General features: G+C 40.7%; 2 protein-coding genes across 5 annotated transcripts in view; both read right to left on the minus strand.

Annotated features, from left to right (window-relative positions):
* Positions 1 to 7,587, minus strand: part of CENPI (centromere protein I) — a 48,252-nt gene extending 40,665 nt beyond the window's left edge. The window contains exons 1-5 of the mRNA XM_081126767.1: positions 7,417 to 7,587; positions 5,474 to 5,715; positions 4,716 to 4,853; positions 1,093 to 1,211; positions 684 to 791 (exon numbers count right to left, since the gene is read on the minus strand). Of these exons, the coding sequence (XP_080982893.1) occupies positions 684 to 791; positions 1,093 to 1,211; positions 4,716 to 4,853; positions 5,474 to 5,702 (594 nt within the window). The 5' untranslated portion in view covers positions 5,703 to 5,715; positions 7,417 to 7,587. The remainder of the gene's footprint in view (positions 1 to 683; positions 792 to 1,092; positions 1,212 to 4,715; positions 4,854 to 5,473; positions 5,716 to 7,416) is intronic.
* Positions 7,588 to 8,643: 1,056 nt separating this feature from the next.
* Positions 8,644 to 22,459, minus strand: TMEM35A (transmembrane protein 35A). 4 transcript variants are annotated; one of them, XR_013998014.1, is made up of 4 exons: positions 22,215 to 22,305; positions 14,890 to 15,413; positions 11,683 to 11,740; positions 10,859 to 10,947 (listed from the first exon to the last, which is right to left on the minus strand). XR_013998014.1 is itself a non-coding variant. In XM_081125878.1 (2 exons), the coding sequence occupies exons 1-2, from the start codon at positions 22,332 to 22,334 to the stop codon at positions 10,543 to 10,545; spliced, it is 525 nt and encodes a 174-aa protein (XP_080982004.1). In that variant the 5' UTR covers positions 22,335 to 22,459; the 3' UTR covers positions 8,644 to 10,542. The 4 variants fall into 4 exon arrangements, 1 of the variants encoding a protein (XP_080982004.1); XR_013998015.1 differs by lacking the exon at positions 14,890 to 15,413 and having other exon boundaries at positions 22,215 to 22,302; XR_013998016.1 differs by lacking the exons at positions 14,890 to 15,413; positions 22,215 to 22,305 and adding an exon at positions 11,901 to 12,013.
* Positions 22,460 to 22,939: the final 480 nt, after the last annotated feature.

The following is a 22,939-nucleotide window of genomic DNA, read 5'->3' on the forward strand; positions in this document are numbered from 1 at the left end:
ATGTGCTTTCCTTAATCTCCCGACTGGATTATAAATTCCCGGAATACAGAAACCCTCTGCTAAACTTTGAATCTTCTACATTGCCTTGCACAATGCAGCACAGAGGAAATGTCGGTTATTAAAAATGAGTGGAATTTGGTTAGATGAATGGTTCACATGGCCAGCAGAGATGTTCCTTGAAAGTCTTCCAGGTGGACAGCAGATTGTTTTCTTAGAGAACATGTTTTCAGTGGGAATAATTATGCTACTTAATCAAAATCAAGTCTACTGGCATCTCGTGAAAAGCAATCCTCTCCTCATTAATTCTGATGGGGATTATATAGTTTTGATCAAGAAAATGTAGAACAAGTGACCAAAAGGACCCCTCGGAAGTGGTTAAAATGGAAAAGCTGGCAATCACTGCTCTCAATCAGCAAAGAGACTCCAATGTGGAGTTAATTATATTTGGAACATTGTATTTCCTTGAAAGAAGACATGAAGCAAATATGGTAAAAAAATATATATTTGTGAATCTGAGACAGGTGCAATGGTGTAATGTTATTCTTTATACTTTTCTATGTGTGGTATCTTTCCAAATAAGTATGAAAAAACACATTGTGTGGCACTTTGAAGCACATGTGGTGCGTCAATACACAAGCACATACCATTTGATCAATGCAAGATGCTGTTTGGTTTTTACTTACCAGTGCATCATCTTGCAAGGAAGCAAAAAAGAAGCCATAGAGCAAGTTAATTTTCTCCTTGTGATCAATGAAGTCAAACATTGCAACCAGCCAACGATAAAAAAGTACCTATTGAGAGACAAAATGCTTATCTTTAGAGAAATATAACTGGCACACAAGAACTTAATTCCGCCCTCAGGGCTGTTTTAGAAGCCTCTAGCACAAAGCCAGATAACAGATTTTTATCCCTCAGTAAAAAATTCTGTTTGAACGGAGTCCTTGCATCAAGCTATATTGTTCCAAAACTATAGGCTTTGCACAAAAAGCCAGTGCCATTACTCCATAAGTGGCTTGTCCTTGCTGGCCCTTAAGTGGTTCTGAAGGACTTATCATCAAAGTGGTTCTGAAGGACTTCTCATCAAAAGATTACCTTGGTGCTACCACAACACTTGCCAACACAAAGCCAGGAGACCGCCTTAATCACAGAATCTTCTAATATTAGAGTTGCTGGAATCATGCATCTCAATATCCGCGAGTTTACAGCACTCCCTGGAAAGCAGACAAAATCTAAATTAACCTTACTATTATTCGCTCTTGAAATATTAAACTTACTATTATTCACTCTTGATCCTAAAAATCTCACTTTATGTTGAAGGCAATAAAAAGCCATGAGTAATATTCGACATCTCTTATCATTACAAACCACAGTTCAAAACAAAAATGTAGCCTTACCTTCTAATATAAACTATAAAGCAAATTCTTTGGCTCTAATATTTCTATTTTAAAAGGGGAGATGAGTTCAAGGTTTCTTTTTGGGGTGACAATATGTTTGGGAATTAGAGAGTGGTGACGGTTGCACAACTCTGTGAATGTTTAAAAAACAAACAAACAAACAAACAAAATCCTGAATTAGATGCTTCAAAAGTGTGAATTTTGTCCAGCCTGCGTGGCTCAGCGATTGAGCATCGACCTAGGATCCAGGAGGTCACAGTTCAATTCCCGGTCAGGGCACAGGCCCGGGGTGCGGGCTCGATCCCCAGCAGGGGGCGTGCAGGAGGCAGCCGATCAATGACTCATCACTGATGTTTCTATCTCTCTCTTCCCCTTCCTCTCTCTGAAATCAATAAAGACATATTTTTAAAAAGTGTGAATTTTATGGTATGTGAATTACACCTCAAAAAAGTCTTTACTCACAGGAAAATTTCAAGAATTATTCTTTTGTTATTATTTTTAACGGCACAATAGATTCTGACTTACTTAAAGCTCTGATACGCATCTTACACGGGCTGCTACATTTAAGAATAAATAATTTGTATTCTCCATCCTGACCCCTCCCCCAAAAGAAGTGGAGAGGATAGCGAAATGGAACAGCTATCCTTGGAATTAGATGGCAGCAATATTCTATACTGTCCAATTTCTGCATCATACATACATACACTCTGGCTTCCACAATATCCTTCCATCTTGTAAGAGAAGTGATGCTGCAAATAGTTTTGTATACGCCTTATATCATATTCTGCTTATTAAGGCTTCAAGAATTAAATAGGTATCTCATTAATTTCTTTTTTTTTGTATTTAAACACGGTTTTATTTGTATTCCTGTGTGGTGATCATAACCATACACCGAAAAAACATTGTTCTCAACTTCTCATGCAAGTAGAATTCTCAAAAAATTCTTGGATGCATGTGTCTTTAACCATGGTTTCATATGCCTTAAAGTGTGGCAATCACCTCCATTTACTATAATAACTGCTCTCAACTTCTCCCACAAGTAGCATTCTTAGAAACATCTCACATATGTCTTTAAACAGTTTCATACGCATTACAGCATGGTGATTACATCCATTTACTGAAATAACGCTGTTCTTAACTTCGCCTGCAAGTAGCATTCTCAGAAACATCTTATACACCTGTCTTTTCTTTCTCTGAGGGTGAAGACCTCTCTTTATTTTTAAAAATAACAATTGTATATATTTAAGATGTAAAAAAAATGTAAGACATGATATGATATACATACACATAGTGAAATGACTATTATAGTCAGGTTAATTAACATATTACCTCCTTATATAGCTACCATTTTTTTATGCATGGTAAGAGCATCTGAAATCTACTCTTAGCAAATTTCCAGTATTCAATACAGTATTATTAACTATAGTCATCATGCACTATATTAGATCTCTAGATATATTCATCCCACATAACTGCAATAATATATCTCATCAATTTCTACCGCATCATTCTGTGAAGAAAGACAGCAGTGATGGCAGGTAATGAACCACAAGAATAAAAACCTCTGTTTTCCACTCTTGGGTTCCTAATTTTTCTCTTTTCTTCTGCACTCCCATCCTCTAATCCTTCTAAAGTTTAAAACAGTCTGAACACTAACACTTTACACATGTACCAAATTCAAAGGAGAAATTCAATACAGACTGTATTTTTACTTTCCAATAACTTTGAAATTAATTTCTGGGTGGACATGGGGTGGAGGGGATCAAATGGGGGTAAAAGAGGGACATCTGTAATACTTTATGATAAAGATAAATTTTAAAAAGTCTAAAGTCTCTTTGCACCTAATTATGACACTTGTAGCACACCAGCTGCTGAATATGAATTATGATTCAGCAAAAGAGCTATATGTTAAAGATTTAGTAGTGATGGGGGATATCACAGACTTAACTAAAAGGGAGAAAAGCAGTTAAGGAGGCCACATTTGACATAACCAAATTCCAGCTTAACAGAAAAATTAAAAGTGAGACTAAAAAGCTAGAGGTTGTTTTTTAAATCATATATACAAGTGTCTAAGTCTGCGGCATGCATTTTGAAAGAGGCATGCATTTGCCATAAGACCTGGCAGACATCATAAAAACCTTCTAACCATTAATTTAGGAGATATCAAAAGAGAAAAGAGAAATTCTAAAATAGAAAACATCTGCACATTCTATACATGTTTTAAGGGGAGAAGGGAGAGAGAGAATTGTTCTTGATAGACACTGATCCTGGAAAGATATTAGAACCAAACAATCTGAAACCACAAAGAGCCAGTTTTATTAGGTCAAATTTAACTTTCTAGGAAAACACAGAGAACTAATCAGGTAAAAGTAGAGAACTAAAATACCTGGGAGTCACATAATGAATTGAGCTAGTAATACATTGTTACTTTAAAATACACATACACACAGACACACAGACCTGTAAGCATGATACTAGGATATATACAAAGGAACACAGTATGCAAGGGCCAGGAAATAGTATCTAGTTTTGATAGTTGTCTTAATTTTCCAAAAAAAAAAAAGGGGGGGGGGAGGGTAGAAAACCCAGGAGCAGTGCGGTACAGTATAAACCCTAGAAGGGTAAAGGAGATTTGAATTCTGCAGTTCTAGCTCTGACATTTAAGCAAGTCTCTTTAACCACTCTGGGTCTCAATTTCCTCACCTTTAAAATGAAGATGTACAGGGTCTAAAATACCTTCCAAGTCTGAATGTAAATGAGAGTAGGTTAAAATATTTTTCTCAAGTAAAAAGAATACTGGCCAGATGTTATTTCTTTCTAAGAACCCCACCCCCACGCCCATCCAAATGAACTTAGAACAGGAAAGGAAGCATTTGTACCAAAAACAAACCAACAAGAAAAAGCATATTGACTGTTAGGGTCACAGATGCTGGAATGGAGACAGCATTGACAGGCACCTGTCATAAATAAGTGAACCTGAAGGCAATGAAGTAAATCAAGGTGCCTTCCAGCAACATTATTTAAATTATTATCTATGCTTCTTCTTACGAGAAATACTAAAAATGGCTCCCATGCATTTGGTGACAACAGTCTATACATTTTACTTGTAAGGATATGTGATAACTAGCCATTTTCAATATATGCACAGAGAAACTTTTGGCTCACAAGGTAGTTGGAATGTAAGAAAGTCCCATTTTGGTTTTATGAAGAGAATAGTGGGGGTAAAAAGAACTACAACTGATTCCAGTAAACAACCTAATTCAAAGTGTGGGAGGCAAAACTAAATACCAAACTTATGAAAAATGTATCCCCTTGACATACCAAATTTGCCACTGAGTGTCACATTTAATAGAATGTCAATTTCCTCTGGAGCTAACCCATTCTTCCAAGCCACATTTTCCACAGTTTTCAAGTGTTCTTCCAAGGTTTTATCTTTACTCCGTGAAGTTTTAAGGGGACCTGGAAAAAGGAACCATATTAAATAGTGGGACTTTTAAAATTCTTTCAGTCTCCAGCCTCAACAATTACAATTTGGGATACTTTAAAGGAATAGCTTTATGTATAAAGTGTCTTCCTAAAAGCCCTTCAAAGCCTTTAAAATTCTAGAATGCTTAACAGCAATTGCACCTTCAGTGAGGAAAACTAAATCATGCCCTGGCATCTCTGTTCTAAACTAACTAAAAGTACTAAATTGAGACTACAAGCTGTTTCAATACTAGGGCAGAGGTTCCCAAACTTTGAAATCACCTAAGGAGCCTTTAAATCCCGATGCCCAGGTTGCATCCCATACCAATAAAATCAGATTGTCTAAGAGTGGGTGCCAGGCGTCAGTATGTTTTAAAGATTCTCGGGTAATTCCAACATGCAGCAGTTTGGAAACCACTCTGCCAGGAATGTGCTTTGCTGTTGTATACCTAGTACCTAGCATACCAATATGTAGTAAGAGCTCAATAAATGTCTATTAAACAGACAAGAGCATGAATGAGCAAAAAAATACTTTCCTTTAAAATTCCTTAACAAAAAAGTCTAGAATATTTTGACAGAAATAGGACTTTCGCAAGGAAAACCATCTGCCTTACCTTTCTCAAAGTATCTCACTGCTATTTGCAGAGCATCTTCTGCTTGCTCATCAGCATCAGCATGTTCAGAATCTTTCACTGGGCTGTTCTGTCCATGTTTCGAGATGCTCTTTGAGTTGCTTAGGTCCTCCTTCAGTTTCCAGGCCAAGAGATTAGTCTGATTACTATTACTCCGTCGTGCCGTTCTCTTTGGTGTCTGAGAGTTCTTAACTCTCTTTTGAGCTGACATTACTGCACATGTTCTATACAGAAACAAGTGTCATTACCATTAATCAACCAAACTGTCCCTTTTTACTCCACAAAGACAGGGACCTTACCTGACTGTATTCCACACATTTACAACATAGTACCTAACATAAAACAAGTACACACACATATACACACACAAAAACCTGACAAAAATCTGGGCAACAAAACCAATAGGTTAACTTTCTCAGAAAGCCCTTGACCTAAATAGAAATAGAGAAAAACAACTGTCCAAGGTAATACTGACCGGCTGAACTGGCCTTCCTGGAGGGAAATAAAACAGTAAAAGTACAGGTAACACAGCAAGTTCCCTTAAAATGGCTATATCGCATAAGGGAATTCAAAACTAAGCCATCCCATGAACTCAATCTTACTTTCTCCAATCCCTCCTTGATTTTGCTTTTTATCTTTTATGCTCCCAACTTTGTCAGTGCTAAGTTAAAACTGCATAGCTCAAAAGTCAAACTAGTGGCAAACTAAGGATTTTTTGAACAGAAAAATTCCCCATTAACTAATTCACTTTTTCAATAAATAATTACTGAACATCACCTATATGCCAAGTCCATCATCTATATGCCAGGGATAAGACAATAGTCAAGGTCTCTGATCTCATGAAACTTATGGGGTTGAGGAGGAGTGTGAGAGTCAATAAATAAGTATATAGCTAATATTGAATATAATACACAGTGATGTGATAGAAATGAGCAGGGGTGAGAAGCTACTTTGGAACAAGTGTTCAGAGAAAGCCTCCCTGATTGACCTTTAAACTGACTTTTGCATGCCAGGAAGGAACCAGCTATGTGAAGATGTGCTGGAAGAGTATCTCATAGAGAGGAAAGAGGAAGACTTGCTAAGACCTTAAAGCAAGAGCTCTGTGTGTCAGAAAAACAGCACCAACACCAGTGGGGTTTGGTAGAGGTAGTGACATGAAAGAGGCAGAGGGCAGTGGGAGATGAAGTCAGAAAGGCAGCCAGGGACTCCATACAGGGACCTGTAGGCCAGAGTAAGGAATTTGGATTTTAAGGTCATGGCAACATTGGGGAAGGGAGGAGCGTTAGGAGAGGGGAGTGATACCATCTGATCTATGTGTTAAGACCATTTTAGCTGCAGTGTGAAGAACAGAATATAAGGCGTCAAGGAGTGAGGCAGAGCAATTCTGGATTGCAAAGTCCAGAACAGATATAACCGTAGCCTGAACTAGATCTACTGTACAGCAGTGGAAAAGGTAAAAAACGATTGTATTTGTGATGTGATCTGGAGGTAGGTTGTGCAAGGCCTGATAAAATCCTGGATGTAGGGAGGAGGAAAAGAGAGGAACCCAGAGGACTTCTAAATGTTTCATTTCAAATGACAAAAACGAAGGGAATGGTCCAAATGCCGCTCAGTGCCACCTCCCCAGAACAGATGAGGCCGCAGCAGGAGAGCAATATGCCTGTCTAACCCAGCGGGAGGTTCCGGGTTCCGAGTTGTTTCTTGGGTTCCTACCAAAGAAAGGCTGGCGAGCAATTTTTGACCCCCCTGCTCCCGGTCTGCCGGTCCAGTAGCTTCCCAAGACTCCCCCGCAGCACCCCCTCCCTGGGCTGGGGGAAAACCCGACCCCAGCCACACCTTGCAGGACAGTCCTGCTCCGAAGTCAAGGAGATCCGCTTCGATCTCGGAGCCCCCCTCCTTGCACACGGTATTGAAAAGCGCCTTACCCTAATACAGTCCTCGGCGCCCGGACCTCCAGAGCTCAAACATCCCCGTCCAGGATTCAAATGGGCGGGCCCCGCCCTGCGCATGCTCTTCCGAGGGGACGCGGGAGGCGGCCCGGCCGGGCGGCGCGCTCCGCTGAAGCCTGATTGGCTGGGTTGCGGCTCGGCGGCGCCGGGCCGCGCGCGCGCGCGCGCGCGCGCTGACGCCGACGCGAACCCGATTCCGTTCCGTCGCTCGTCCCACCCTCCCCGCCCCCGGGACGGGCGCCGAGTGGGCCGTTGCGGCGGGAGCCGGCTGATTGGCTGGCGCTCCCTCTGCCCTAATCAGGCTCGCGTTCCTGCTCCTGCGTAAAACGGCTCCGCGCCCGAATTCTTTAATTTAACAAGATTAAATTATACTGATCGTTTTCGCACAGATCGGCCCCAAATGTCGGGATTTGGTGGGAAAATGTGAAACGGCAAAGTTGGCAGTAGAGACTGCCTCCCATGCTGGGCAAGGGACATAGATGAAAGGATCTGTGACTTCTAAAGCTGTCGTTTTTCCCCATGTGAAAGTAGGAGGAGGGAAGGCAAAAAAGGCTGGATCTGCCCTCCTTTTACTGAGCCAGATGTGGCACCTTGCCCGTAACCAGCCAGTCTAGAAGTAAAGATTCCTAACTTTGAGGAGGGATGGACCTTAAAAGAAATTGGCTAAAACAGCAACAAGAGGTTAGTGTGAGACCTGAGCTTAGTCCCTAGTTTAATCTCTTACTAAAGTAGAAATCCGAGAGGAAAAATAGAAATTTAACAGCTCTGGCTGATTTTTTTAGGCCAAAACATACCTATAACCTGTAGACAAAACTGTAGGAGGAAACTTGGCTATCTCAGGGAGAGATGAAGAATCAGAGATTAAGTTGATATATTTGGGAGACTACAGCAGACATGACTATTTACCACATTTTATATTTGCATGGTTTTTCAGAGCGCTTTCATGAACCCTTATTTAAACATGCATGATAAATAAGTGTTCAATATTTTCATGGTAGCTGCCCTTTGTTTTCTACTAAAACTGAACATTTCTCAAGAGGCATTTTAATCATTTCATAGGCTTGATTGTAAATTGGAAGGGATTTTAAGCCTTCAATCCCCTTCTTTGTAGATGATGAAACTGGGGCCTTGAGTGGTGAAAAAATTTGGATAATGTGACAAGCCTGAGGCACTGGAAATTATGCCACTTTCTGGACACATATAGTGAGAGAAACTGGTTCACCTTTATTTAATATACCTGCAATTTTCTCTGAAATCATTCTTCCACCTTCCCTTGGCATCACCTAATGAAGCAGAATTTCCCAAACCTGGAAATTGCATTGAGATCCTAATTTCCATCTTTTTAAAAATATATCTTTATTGATTTCAGAGAAAGGGAGAGGGAGAGAGAGAGATAGAAACATCAATGATGAGAGAGTCATTGATCAGCTGCCTCCTGCACGCTCCCCACTGGGGATCGAGTCCCAAATCCAGGCATGTGCCCTGACCTGGAATGGAACCGCATTCTCCTGGATCATAGGTCGATGCTCAGTGGCGGAGCCATGCTGGGCGGGCTATAGCTTTCTCTCTTATGTGCTGACATCACAGAGGTGTGGAGGAACTTAAATGAGATTGGAAAGTTGGTAATCTCATTAGTATATTAAGTGATTATACTCCCCATTTTCTTTCTTCTCCCTGATCCAGACAAAAAAAAAAAAAGAGCCTGAATCCCTTGATATGACCCTTGCTTTCCAGATTTTCATTATTTGTCCCAACAGTTTCCTCCAAATTTCAAAATTTTTTATTTTGAAATAATGAGAGAAATAAGACAGAGAGGTATCAATTAAGGAGAAGAGTGACATTGAAGAAATACAATAATCTTACTCCACACACAAAACAGCCCCACCCCTTCCCCCATCCCTGGCACATATTAAAACCATCAAAGCACATCTAACAAGGAGAAACATCAGTATGTAATGAAGAAAGCAAATTTTCATCCTGCTGGATCCAACTAACCCATATCAAATGTCCTTCCCCCAGCTAAACTCCACCCACCAGAATGATAAAGAAGTGTAGAGACAACCTTGGGGGTAACTTAGATTTCTGTTTACACTAGCAACGGTCAGTGAAGGTTCAATAGGAGTAGTGAATCTATCTGGCATGGAAACACTGGGTACAGCTCTTCAGTCAAATTTCACATGATTTAAGAGAACAGTTTGAGATTCACAGACTTCTAACAGGACTAATCCCTGCTCCCTCAACCACAACAGTGGAGAAGCTGCCAAGTTCTGATTAGCTGCTGAGAATAGTGGAAGTGAGGAAGTGAGGCTTAAGGAAAAAAAGTAAAATAAATTTACTGCTTCAGTTTCAAACTGTGAGTAAAAGAGTTTAGTAGGTTGGGTTTGGACAAAAGCAAGGTGAAACTTCCAATTTCATCACTTGAATTAGATTATCTATTGAATGCATATATTCCTTATTTTAATTAAACTCAATATGGAGTATTTAAAATTTAGACAACTGTTAAAACTAGAGGCTAATTAATTTTATGTATAACTCATTGCCTCAAATTGAAGAAACTTTTTCTTAAAGTGGTAGGTTTTTCAGTTTAATCTATCAAGGGATTCCCCATCCCATGAAAATACATCACTTGTTTTATACCAAAAGTTGGATTCTCTTTATAGGAGGCTTATTTTATTCTGTCTTCACTAGACTCAGTCTATAAAGGGAAGGATACCTATGCAGGATTAGTTCAAGATCAGAGCCTTCTCCTCCGCATGTGCATGCACACACACAGTAAATACATTTTCCCAGACATACAGTCTCACAGTCACATGCTTGCTGGAGTCCATCTCACAAAAACACTTCAATAGCTAGCCATATACATGTACATGCAGCAAGATGTGAGAGTCGCCCCAGAGTAATTAAAGGTGGTGCACATATGTCTAAGTGGGGAGGTCATTTTAGGGTATAGATGTACACAAGCCAACAGGGCCATTAACTTGTAGGTTATATTTTTCCCTTTCCCCCATGATAAATAATTCAAATGGAAAACACACACTGACATCTTCCTGGGTGTCATGGAAGCAACTGCCTGGAAGGTCCACTTTTTGCACATCCGCTTTCCTATGACAACTTCATTTTGCCCTGAGGGGCCTTCTCATATAAGGAGGGCTGCTCCTCCCCTTTCCCCGCATTTCCCATGTTCCCCATGGGAGAGGACTTCTTCTCAGAAGACCGGTCTTCAGGCTTTCGGGCAATCAGCAGGCGGCAGGTGAGCAGGATTCCAAACACCAGGGCATGGGCATAGCGTTTGAGAGGATCACCGACTAGCTGATGGAAGAAGAGCACAACCAACACCAGCAAAAGCAGGAAGAAGTTGGCCACATCTTTGGGACGTCCAGGCACAAGGGTCATGACAATGCCACAAGCCACCTCAAGAGCACCAATACTTTTACGGAGGAGAATGGAATTGATCCCCATTTTCTTCAGCAGAGGAAGGGCTCGGACATAGGTCTTGTAAGCACGTTTCTAGAGTGGAATACCATAAAGAAATCACAGCATTAACTATGATTTTAACATCAGAATGCAGAAAACACAAGCAAGGTCCTCCTTCCCAACCATTCCCTTTCCACACCAGCCAAGGGTGTTCCATTTTTTACTGTTCCCCTAAATAAAAGCCATGTAATTAAGATAAGAAAAAACAAAAGCTAGCAATCTGCTGAGATCCTTATGATTTAAATGATTTAAACCTTAGTAACAGCACGGAAGGTAAGAGAATTTGGCTTTATAGTTTAGCTTTTTTCTGATGATAAATCATAAACAACATTAAGAATGTAAACGAAAATTCATCAGGCCCATGGAAACTGGTACAGATTAGCTACATCCACATTTTCTAGTGCCTGCCTTGTCCAAACCCAGATGCATATGAGTATCAACATAAATGAAACAAGGCAAGGCACAGTATGGTAAAGCCTCACTAATTTGGTCTTCCCTAATTCAGAATCTGTGATAATTCAGGAACTTCAGCTGAGCTGGAGTTTATATTTGTGACATTGTTAAAAAAAAAAAAAGGTGTGTGGTAAGCAAGTAGAAAATTAAAATGTATGCACATGTGAGCCCCTTGCGTATCTTTAAAATACAGTAAGACAAAAATCATTCTCATGGTTACTGAGATAAATCCCCAGGCCTTTATAAGACACTCCTTTGATTAGCCTGGTTTAACTTCATTAATTTTAATTCAACAAATATTTATTGAACACCTACTATGGATTATTCGATGAAGATATACGGATGAATAAGACAGGGTCAAGAAGCTCTTGGTCTAGTGGGGGAAAGAGATACATAAAGAGCATTATAAAGCAGCATGGTTAGTGGTATATAATAGAGGTCTGTACAGTGTCTAATTGTAGCCCAAAGGGAGACATCATAAGACAGAGGAGGGAGTCACTGGATATATTACAAAGTAATAGAATTACATTGACCTTAGAGTAATAGATAATCATATTTTTCAATATTCAGAGTGGCCTGATCCTCATTTTGGAGTAAATTGATGAGATTTCATTAAGTGTCTTATTGGGTTGGCCCACTGCTTTGTTTTCATTAAGTATCCATTAGTTCATTCAATATTTATTGTCTCCTTATGCTAGGCACTGGACTAGGCACTCTGGATACAGATTTCAGCTTGAGTCTATAAGAAGAAGAAGAGTTATGCAAATATATAAGTGCAATAAAATATTGTGGATGCTGAATAAAATTATGTAAATGGGTACAGTGGAGGTACACCAGAGGGAATGGTCAAATCTTCCTAGATGGAGACTGAGAAAAGCTAGAGTTGAATCTTAAAAGAACAATTGTTTGCAAGATCAATAAAGAAAGTGTGTTGCAGGCAGGTGAAGCTAGATGAGCAAAGGCCCTAAAAGCCGAACTAGACTGGTGTGTTGTGAATACTGCCCCATTCAGCATAGTTTGGGGGAGGGAGAGGAGAAATCAAATCAGGGAGATAGATATAAATCAAATCACATATGTTGTGTTGTAGAACTGGACTTTACCCTATAATCCAGGGGGAGCAACATAATTTGCTTTATAAGGAAGCTGCCTCTGGAAATAATGTGGAGGATAGATAGGGAGAAGTATACCTGGAAACAAGGAAACCAGGTGAGAGACCTGGACTAGAGTAATGACAGTAAGGATAGAGGGAAGGGAACAGAATCAAGGATACTTTGAATGAAAAATCAACAGGCATTGATGTCTAATTGGATGTGGACACTGAGGGAAATAGAGGTCAAGAAAGATTCTCTGGTCTTTGGCTTGGGTGCCTGGATAAAAGTTTGGGAATGCACATAGAAGAACTGGTTGGGGGTGGCAGAGGGCAGGAAGGAGTGAAGAATTCAATTTGGGTTTTTCTGAGTTGAATTATCTCTAAGACATCTAAGTGGAGATATTTGGTAGGTAGTCAGTAAGAGAGGCCTGGGGTAAAAATGCAGAATGGATAGTCATCAGTATCTCCAGGTAGAATGTATACAGTGGGAAAAATTGTGTGGCACACATTTAAGAAATAGGGAGAGGAAAAGAGTCCACAAAGTAGACAGAAGAAAGTGTGGCCAGAAAAGTATGAGGAAAACTACCAGAGACAGGGTTATGGGGGCAAAAAGGAGTTTTAAGAAGAGATTAGTCAAACAAACATCCAGAAGTAGAATTGCTAGGTCATATGGTAGTTCTATTTTAATTTTTTGAGCAATCTTCATACTGTTTTCCATAGTGGCTGAACCAATTTACAGTCCTACCACCATCAGTGCATAAGGGTTCCTTTTTCTCCACATCCTCACCAACAAAATGAAAACACTAATTTGAGAAGGTATATGCACCCCTATGTTCATTTATAATGGCCAAGATATGGAAGCAACCTACGTGTCCATTGATAGATGAATGGATAAAGATGTCACATTCTCTCTCTCTCTCTCTCTCTCTCTCTCTCATACTGAAATATTACTCAACAATATAAAGGAATGAAATCTTTCCATTTGAGACAACATGGATGGACCTAGAGGGTATTATGCTAAGTGAAATAAGTCAGACAGAGAAAGACAAATACCATATGATTTCACTTATATGTGGAACGGAAACAGACTCATAGACACAGAGAACAACGGTTGCCAGAGGGGAGGGGTAGGAGGACGGATGAAAAAGGTGAAGGAAAATAAGAGGTACAAACTTCTAGCTAAATAAGTAGGCCACAGGAATGTAGTGTATAGAACAAGGAATATAGTCAATAATATTGTTAATATCTGTACAGTGAGACATGTTTACTAGACTTATCATGGTGATCACATTGTAAGGTATATAAATGTAGAATCACTATGTTGTATACCTGAAAATAATATAATACTGTATGCCAACAATACTTTAATAATTTAAAAAAATAAAATAGAAAAAAAAAGACAATAGTCAAAAGCACCAGATGCAAGATAAGTATTATAAGAATTGGGCAGAAAGCCAACTTGACCTCTCAAAAGCATCTGGCACTTAGAACAGTGTTCACACTCTCTAGGTTTGGAACAAATGTTGAGTCATTTCTCTCACTTCTGGACAAGTGAATGCACCCTTATTTCATGGATTAATTATCATGAGTGGCACAAGAAAATTCCCTATGAGGACTATTAAAAGACTGATGGTTAAGTGAAAAAAGCATGGGTTTGGATTCAAACAGACTTGGGTTCAAATCCCATCTCTGCCACTTTTTAGTTGCGTGTCCATAGACAAATTATTTAACCTCTTTGAGCCTAATTTTCCGTAGCAGCACTGTGACTAAGGTGAAGTAAGTGAGGCTATTTGCCATGAATACATTTAAGAGGGTACCAAAAATGCTCATTGATCAAATAAATAATATCCAAGACAAACAAAATGTCAAAATTTTAAATAAAAGCAGGATCAAACTCTGCACTTGTACAACCCTGCCTCACTCATCTCTTCCTAATCCCATTCCTGTCAGGTCCTGTCTTTATTTAAAATTTCACCTTACCCTAGTCCTTACCCTGTTCCTGAGCATGTAAGGGAATACAAAATGTTAGTCACTCTTCCTTCCTCTTTCCATCTTAGTTTAAATTGAGGATTTTCAGAGAGAAAGTTGGAGAGAAGTTGACTAGTAGGCAGAGTAAAACCCTGGGCTGAACTGAGCTGGGCCCAAGTGGAGCAGAATAGAGCTGAGGGTTAAGTCACTTGGTGGTGGGGAGAAGTTTGCCCATTCCCTCTCACTATTAATCTAGATGCCACCTACCCACTCTCTCCCCCTTTGCACTATGGTGATGGTAGCAGGGGGACATTAGGAAAGAAATCTAGACCCAAGAGACTTGCTTAACTTTTAAATAAAGAGCATTTCTAATTAGTAACACAAAGTTTCCCAAGAGGCAATTCCAAAATCCTAAGTGTAAGCTTCTGACATGATGAACACAGGAGGGAAGAAGAGCTTCTTACCATCATTTTAGAACCAAGTCTTCCAGATGCTTCTGAAAAGTGCTTCTTTTTTGGTTAGGGCTAACCACCCATTATTCAAGAATAGATTCTGATCTATACCATAGTGGAATCTGTAGCTGAGGCCAAATTTAGGGCCTTTAAATCAAATTCCTATGACTTCAGTGATCTTTTTTCTCTCCATTTGGTGTAACTCTATATTACCTTTTCAGTGGTTTATCTAACCTCTTAAACTGCAGCTGTGGATATTTTTATGCAGCTGTTGCCTCTTTCTTTCCTCTTTTTCTCAAGAAGAAACTGCATGTGGATAAGCCATGTCATCAAATCTTTAGTTCAAAGCTGAGTAGGTACAGAAAGCATCTATTCTCCAGGACTCCAGACAGGGAAGGCTTAATTTATTAGAAATAGAACTAAGCTTAGATGAGGTCTTGACAGCATAGGAAGCTTTTTATTCTTTCTTCTGTGGAGTAGGATGGAGACATCAAAAGATTGCGTCTCTTCAATGTTTAGTCCAGGCCATCTCAGTTCTAATAGTAAGAATAAAGAGAGTTGACTGAGGGACTCTCCCCAAAGGCTCTTGCAATTCACTTTGTTAGGTCTGTTTCCTTTCCATTGCAATGACCCAGACCCTGTAATCACAGTTTCCTTTTAGGGAAAGGAAGCAGGAAAGAGGATGTTTCAAATCCCTTAATCAAAGCAATCATTCAGCAACATCCTTGGACTGGGATTCGTAAGATAAGCTAAATTCCAGTTTTCCTTTTGTCCTTAAATTACTTGGAGGAAATTACTAAGTATTTTATTACCTCAATTTCCTCTTTTGTAAATTATATTAGTATTTTGGAGATTTAGTCAAAGAATCATAGCATCATAGCATCAACCAAGGGCCACAGGCACACATTTTATCATTAATGAACTACACCATTAGAAATCCATAAGTTTGCAAGCCACAGTAACTATTTTAATGATAATAGTGTTGAATCCAGCTGGTCCATTCTTGTGGTATGAGGAGATATGATTCAGACATGAGTCAAAAGCATATGGAGTTTTTATTTAGTCATACCTTTTTTGTTATTTATTCTTCACAATACCCCAGGGTCCATGATCTCATATTAATGACCTTAAACATGAACAGCTCAAAGCTGTCTAATAATATTCATTTTTTATTACAATTAATAACAGATCCAAGTCAGATATCAGGATAAAACGGGAACAGAGGGCAAGTGTTTTGGTCCACTTTAGTTTACTTATGCCAATTAAGTAAAAGAAAAAATAATTTGGCTGATATACTGCATCATCCCATTTATATAATGGTCTAAAGCAGATAACACTAACTTATATTGTTAGAAGTCAGTATACCAATTACCCTTGGGGAGGTAGTAATTTGAAGGGGCCATAAGGGGAGTTTCTGAGGTACTGGTTATGTTCTGTTTCTTGATATGGGTGCCGGTTACACAGGAATGTTCTAAAAATTCCTTGCACTGTTTACTTAACGTGCACATTTCAGTATGTATGTTATACTTCAATAAAATTTACAGAGGAAAAACTATATGAAAGCAGAAGAAGGTACTGACAAAAAAAAAATCTCATACATATCATTAAATACTTCTCAAAGCCCATACAATGTACAACACAAATTGTGAACTTAAAAGTAGACTATGGACTTTAGTTAATAATAATGTATTTATATTGGCTCATCAATTGTAACAAATGTACCACACTAATGCAAGATATTAATAATAGGGGAAAATAGGGGGGAGGGGGTATGTGGGAACTCTGTACTTTCTGTTCAGTTTCTCTGTAACTTACAACTGCCCTCCCCAAAATAAAGTTCATTAATTTTTTTAAAATCTCAGTTTGGTTACTGTCTTACACCATAAAGCCTACATTAAGTGCTGCAAAATTTACTAACTCAAGTATGATTTCCCTGAATTTCTGGGAAATCACCTTTAAGCACTAAATATAATATATAATATATTATATAATATATAATATTATATAGAAATGTAATATATAATCACTGTCATATAATGCTCATCTAAAGAGAGAGCTGGGAAAACCTGGTCCTACTAACAAAGGTGGATCCCTCCTTGATTGCATTTTAGGGCAAAAGAGTCTGATTTCTACTGTCAATCAAAAGTCACTCTGAAGCAAGCGCAGTTGTTGGCCACTGAGAGGCTACAAACTCCCTGACATAAGTTCCAATGTAGTTTAGCTTGGGATTGCTAGCTGTGTGAACTAAGCAAAGTCACTTTACAGCTCAGGGTCACCTTCCCCTCTGAGGGAATAAACGTACTGTGCCACCTCAAAGAGCAGTCTCATCAGTGAATTACTATCTTATTGCCTAGTTGGAAAGCAATTAATGGCAGTGATTGGAAGCATTAAAGATTACCTATGGACATTAAATAAACTGCTCAAACATATCTGGAGTGTGTCCCCAGGGTTACACAAACAGGAGGGCACTTAACTATAGATAAGCATATAAATTAAGTCAACAAACATTCCTTATGAGGGGATGCAAAGAAGCAGAGACTTGCCCTGTCTTCCTGAAGGCCAAAAATCCCTTGGCTTCATTGTGACAAGATTTTTAGTGTTTTTTCGCTATTCCTATATGGCCCCTTGTGCTTACAGGATGGAACCTTTGCTATAAAGAGCTGAATACCAAATGTACAGCAAGTCAACCATTCATATTTTCCTTGCAAGTAACTGCTTAGCAGCATTTTTAATGTTCCCTCCAATTTCAAGTGAATTAATAAAGGTATTTAGTCAAGGGAGTGGTTGTCATGTTGAATTCACATGGGATTTAGAATACTCTATAACAGGAGTGGGGAACGTCCGGCCCGTTGGCTGTATCTACAGCCCTTGAAATCATTTGGTCTGGCCCTGCCAAGGCAACCACAGGTGGGACTCAAAAGTCAATAAATCTAAGAGCTTTTTTTCATAGCTAATTTTTAAGTTGATAATTTTGTATGGCCTGTGAATGATGTTATAAATATCTAAATGGCCCTTGGCAGAAAAAAGGTTCCCCACCCCTGCTCTATAATGACAACTTGCTAAATCCGGAGGAGGTATGCACACACAACATGGGCTATTCAAGAAAGTCACCTGGAAAGTCTGCATGGGATCCACTGTGCATTACCCAACAGCAAGTGTGGAGTTTTCAATATTAGCTGATTGCTTAAAGCTAGGGCAAATGAAAATAACACCTTGCTCTTCTAAATGCTTGATTTCAATCCCTTAAACTAGTCTAAATGCCTGATTTCAATCCCTCAATTTAGGAATCCACTGCATGAAATAGAATCAATCATTATTACCACCTTACTCAGAATGCCTTTGGAACACCTATCATATGCAAATACTATACCAGATGCTTCCATATGTAATCTCAGTTAATATTTACAACAACTTTCTGAGTAGATATTATTACCCTCATTTTACAGATGAGGAAACTGAGACACTAAGAGTGTTAGGATTTGAACCCAACCCTATATGACTCAAAGCTTATACCCTTTCCACTAACTTCTCCTGGCTTCCCCAGACAGGAAAGAAGTTCATAGTTATTTGTTTGGTTATTTTTTTTAAAATCCTCACCAGAGGATATTTTTTCCATTGCTTTTCAGAGAGAGTGGGAGAGAGAGAGAAACATCAATGTGAGAGGGACACATCAATTGGTTGCCTCCTGCAGGAGCCCTGACCAGGGCCAAGAATAGAGGCTGCAATCAAACCCGGGACCCTTCAGTATGCGGGCCGATGCTCTAACCACTAAGCAAAACCAGCTAGGGCTATTTGTTTTTTAGCAGTGATTCTTCAGAGAGGTGATAACACCTCAGCATTGCACTAATGGTTTTAGAACAAGAAAAAAGTGTTAGCAGAAAAGAAAAAAAATCTGAATTTGAGCCCAGCCAGTGTGGCTCAGGGGTTGAGTGTTGACCTATGAAACAGAAAGTCAAAGTTTGATTCCCAGTCAGGGCTCATGCCCATGTTGTGGGCTAAATCCCCAGTAGGGGGCGTGCAGGAGGCAGCTGATTAATGACTCTCTCATCAATGATGCTTCTCTCTCTCTTCCTTCCTCTCTCTGAAAAAAAAAAGAAAGAAAAAAAATCTGAATTTGAAAAATTGGTTTCAAAGTAAAATGAAACCCCAAGGTATGAATTGGGGCAGCTAAATTGATACAAAAATAGGAGAGAGAATGTGCAAGATATTTTCAAGAATCAGTTGTAAATTCTGACATCCAAAAAAGCAGTTGTAATCATTTAATGACTTCTCTACTGAGAGTACTGAGTCATGGACTTGGTTTCTAACATCTTCTCCAACAGCAGCTTACCCTATGATCTTGGATCAGTTATCCATTGGTAAAATAAGAATAAATAATAAAATGATAATAATAAATAATGAAAAGAAAAAACAAGTAATATTAAAACAACAACAGCAACAACAACACTTGGAGATCTTTGAAGAAAAGCCACCGCAGTCAATATAAGACTAACTCTCCCGGCCGACGTGGCTCAGCAGTTGAGCATCGACCTATGATCCAGGAGATCTTAGTTCGATTCAGGGTGAGGGCACATGCTTGGATTGCGGGCTTGATCCCCAGTAGGGGGCATGCAGGAGGCAACAGATCAATGACTCTCATCATTGATGCTTCTCTCTCTCTCTTTCCCTCTCCCTTGCTCTCTCTGAAATCAGTAAAAATAAAAATTAAAAAGACTAACTCCATCGATGCAGAGGAATCATTCCTAAATGGAAAACAGAACATCCCAGATAATCATCTCAGCTGTTCTAGGGTTGGGGTCTTGAGGGGCTGTAGCTCCCTTCTAAGAATCAAGAAATAGCTCCTAAACTGCATAATTGAGAATCAAACAGAGAAATCTGCAGGGTGGTGACCGGCCAAGACAGTGCTACAATGACTCATTCATTCACCCATCCATTCAACAAATATAAATTTAGCACCTTCTTTGTACTAGAACTGAATTTTCCCCATTTCCTATGGGTTCAGGAATAAAGCTGGGCCAGCCCAGGCACTATTCAGTGGGCCCTACCTCAGCCAGCTATCTCCAGGGGTTCAGTGCTCAATGCAGGAGAGGACCCTGGAAAAGGGCAATCTAAAAATCCCCCTCAAGCTTCATACTACTGTGAAGTCTACCTTCCAGCTCGATATAGTTCTTCCACTCCCTCCAGATGCTCCTGGGCACAGAAGCACAGAATTATGCATACACGGTGTGCGCACACACACATATACACACGCACGCACGCGCACACACACACACACACACACACACACACACACTGGTCCTGTACTGCTTTATTAGATTATACCTATTTAAATATGTTTCTTTGTATGATATGAAATCTTCACATTTGTTTCTTCTGCCTTTCATTAGACTGCGACAGACAGCTCCACTCCCTAGGAAGAAACCTACTATAAACCCATTTGTGGCTGCTCCTCCTCATGAGCTCCAGCCAAGCTGGTAGAAAGCTTCCCGGTGACTCCATCTTAGTTGGATTGCCTGCAGAGCCTAACACTGTACTTAGAGTGCAGCTTGGGGGGGTGGGGCGGCGCCTGGAAAGCAGCTGAGCAGGGTCTGGGGGACAGAGAGTATACTGAAGAAGGGTACTGTGTCCCTAAGGAAAGGGAAAGCTTAAAATACCTAAGGTGCACCCACAGAAACATATAAATGTATGAAAAGTAAAGAAAAGCAAGAGCATATTCATTTATTTGTAATCTAACACTACACTACTCCTGCCAAGACAAAAATGTAGTGGCATTTCCTCTCCACCTAGTCCCTCTGCCTTTGGTGGCTTCTGTTACCCCATCTCTTCACCCCTCCCTAATGCAGGCTGCCTTGGATACTCTTTTTGACCTGATTTTAATTCCATCTGGTCAAACATGTTGGGAGGAGGGGAAGGGAGAAGGAGAAATACATTAGAATTTGCCACTGGGGCTAGACCTAGGCTCTTGAGGACCATCCACCCTCCCCCATCCCAGGGTGATCCTGTGGTGAGGTAGACATGGAAAGCACCAGCTCAAACCCTGAGGCAGAAATCAGAGCCACCTGCAAACATTTCTGAGCATCTACAATTTGCCAGTCTCCAATCCACTTTCAGCTCACGTTGGGGAGCCCTGGAAGGTTCTGCAGTGGGCTCCAGGATTGCTATGTATTCCTATCAACCTGTGGGGCTATTCCTCCTTTCCAGGACCCTAAAGAAGAGTCCCTCTTGCCTCTTTTCTCTCTCCCTTCCTGTTCCTTCCCTAAGCTCCTTTCCTTCTTGACCTTGAGAGCCCAGTAATGGGCTCCCTCTTATTACTGGCAGTCTGGAAAAAAGAAAGTGAGAAGCAGGTTCCCTTCAGCTGAGGTGGGGAGATAAAGAGGCAAAGTGACCCAGGGAGAGGTCAGAGATCGAAAGTGCTGGAAACATCCCCTGTCATTTATTTCTTCATACTCCACAGCAGAGGAACAAGTCCTCTTCACGCCCAACTGGGGAGAACAGCCCAGCCCCCAGGTTGCAGAGGAGATGTTTTGGCCAGTCACCTTCTGTGATTCTAACTCTGCAGAGGGGAAGACCTGCAGAGGGCCTGGCCCTAGGCATCCATAGGAGGCAAGGTGGGGACTAAGGACTATTGCAGGAGAGAAAAGGCAGACTTCACAGATTGTGCAGACTAGCCCACAAACAAAACAAAATAAAACAAAATATCTAGCTCTCCCTTGAGAGAAGGCAAAGAAGCAAGCTCTTGGTGACCTTTATTTGGGCCAAGACTGCTTTGTCTCAAGGATACAAACACACACCCAGGCTGCTAGGGGAATACCATCAGCTCCCCGCCTGCGATTAGGAATACCTTTCCCGCCCCTAAAAATTGCTAGTTTTAGCAGCCCACTCTCCCCCAGCCCTTTCCCTTCTTCCCCTTTGTTCTTCCCGAAGATTAATAAACTCTCCAGCTTGCTGAACTCTTAGCTCCAAGGGAAGGAATCAGACTTGCAGACTGGTTGCCGGACTTTGGGTGTGCTGGAAGAAGGGGAGGGTTCCTGCCCAGTGACAGGTGTTAGGCACGTCTCAGCCTTTTGGGTCGCTAGGGGATTGAGGGGTACTCGCTGGGCAACCCCTCCCCCAACTGGCATTCAGTGGCTCCGGAACAGTTGCTCTCGGCATAGCCCACAAATGAAATCGCTGCTGTCCAGCTGCTTCTTCCGAGCTGCAAAGTTGTTGGGGAGACAGGAGGGTCCGGGCGGGGTAGGGGTTAAGGGGATGGGACCATTGACTAGGAAGGAAAGCAGGGGAGAGGAATTTGCTATCCCTTAGGGGTGCGTTCCTCATCGCCCATTTGCTTCACTTACCATCTCATTGTAGGCATCCTTGCTGAGCCTGGGGGTCAACTTGATAGTTCCCATAAAAACAAAGAAGAGTCCCAGGGCCACTGAGAGGGCCACGACAGTTACGGCTCTGGGGGATGCCATGGAGTCACCAAGGCAGGTCTCAACTAATCCTCTGCTTTGCGCACCCTGTGTGTCTAAAGCGCTGGCAGTTAACACAGAGGAAGCTGGAGGGACGCTGCAGAGGCAGCAGGCAGCTAGAATGACAAAGGCAGAGGAGGGAGCTCGGGAGAAAAATTGAGAGATTGAGATTCTACCTCTCTCACTACAACAATCTCTGGGTCCTAATGCCCTACGCCAGCTCCTCAATGGCCAAAAGCACAATCTCAAAGTTAAAAGGAGCCCGAAAATGAGATAGAAGCTTCATGTCTTAAATGGGCAAAAAGTAGGTTAGGCTTCAAGCTCAGTCCCTGAGCTGCCTTTAGAATGAGGGTTAGGGAAAACCTAATTTCTACCACTTTCCAGCAGGCGCACTTTTCATCTCTGTAGTCCTGTATCACTCCTTTTTTTTCAACCTCTCTCATTTTCTCCCCTTTCCTTTCCCTTAGTCCTCAAAGTTTCTGTTTTCTGCAGTAGGTAGCACTCAAGGATGAAACTGCAAAGTTGTCAGATTTGATCGCTGGCAAAGAAGGCTTTGGCTTTCTCTTTCTCTTCCTCTAAAATCATTCATGGCTCCCATTGCCCAGTGG

Source organism: Miniopterus schreibersii (genome assembly GCF_964146895.1).
Source record: "Miniopterus schreibersii genome assembly, chromosome: X".
In the NCBI taxonomy this organism is placed as follows: Eukaryota; Metazoa; Chordata; class Mammalia; order Chiroptera; family Miniopteridae; genus Miniopterus; species Miniopterus schreibersii.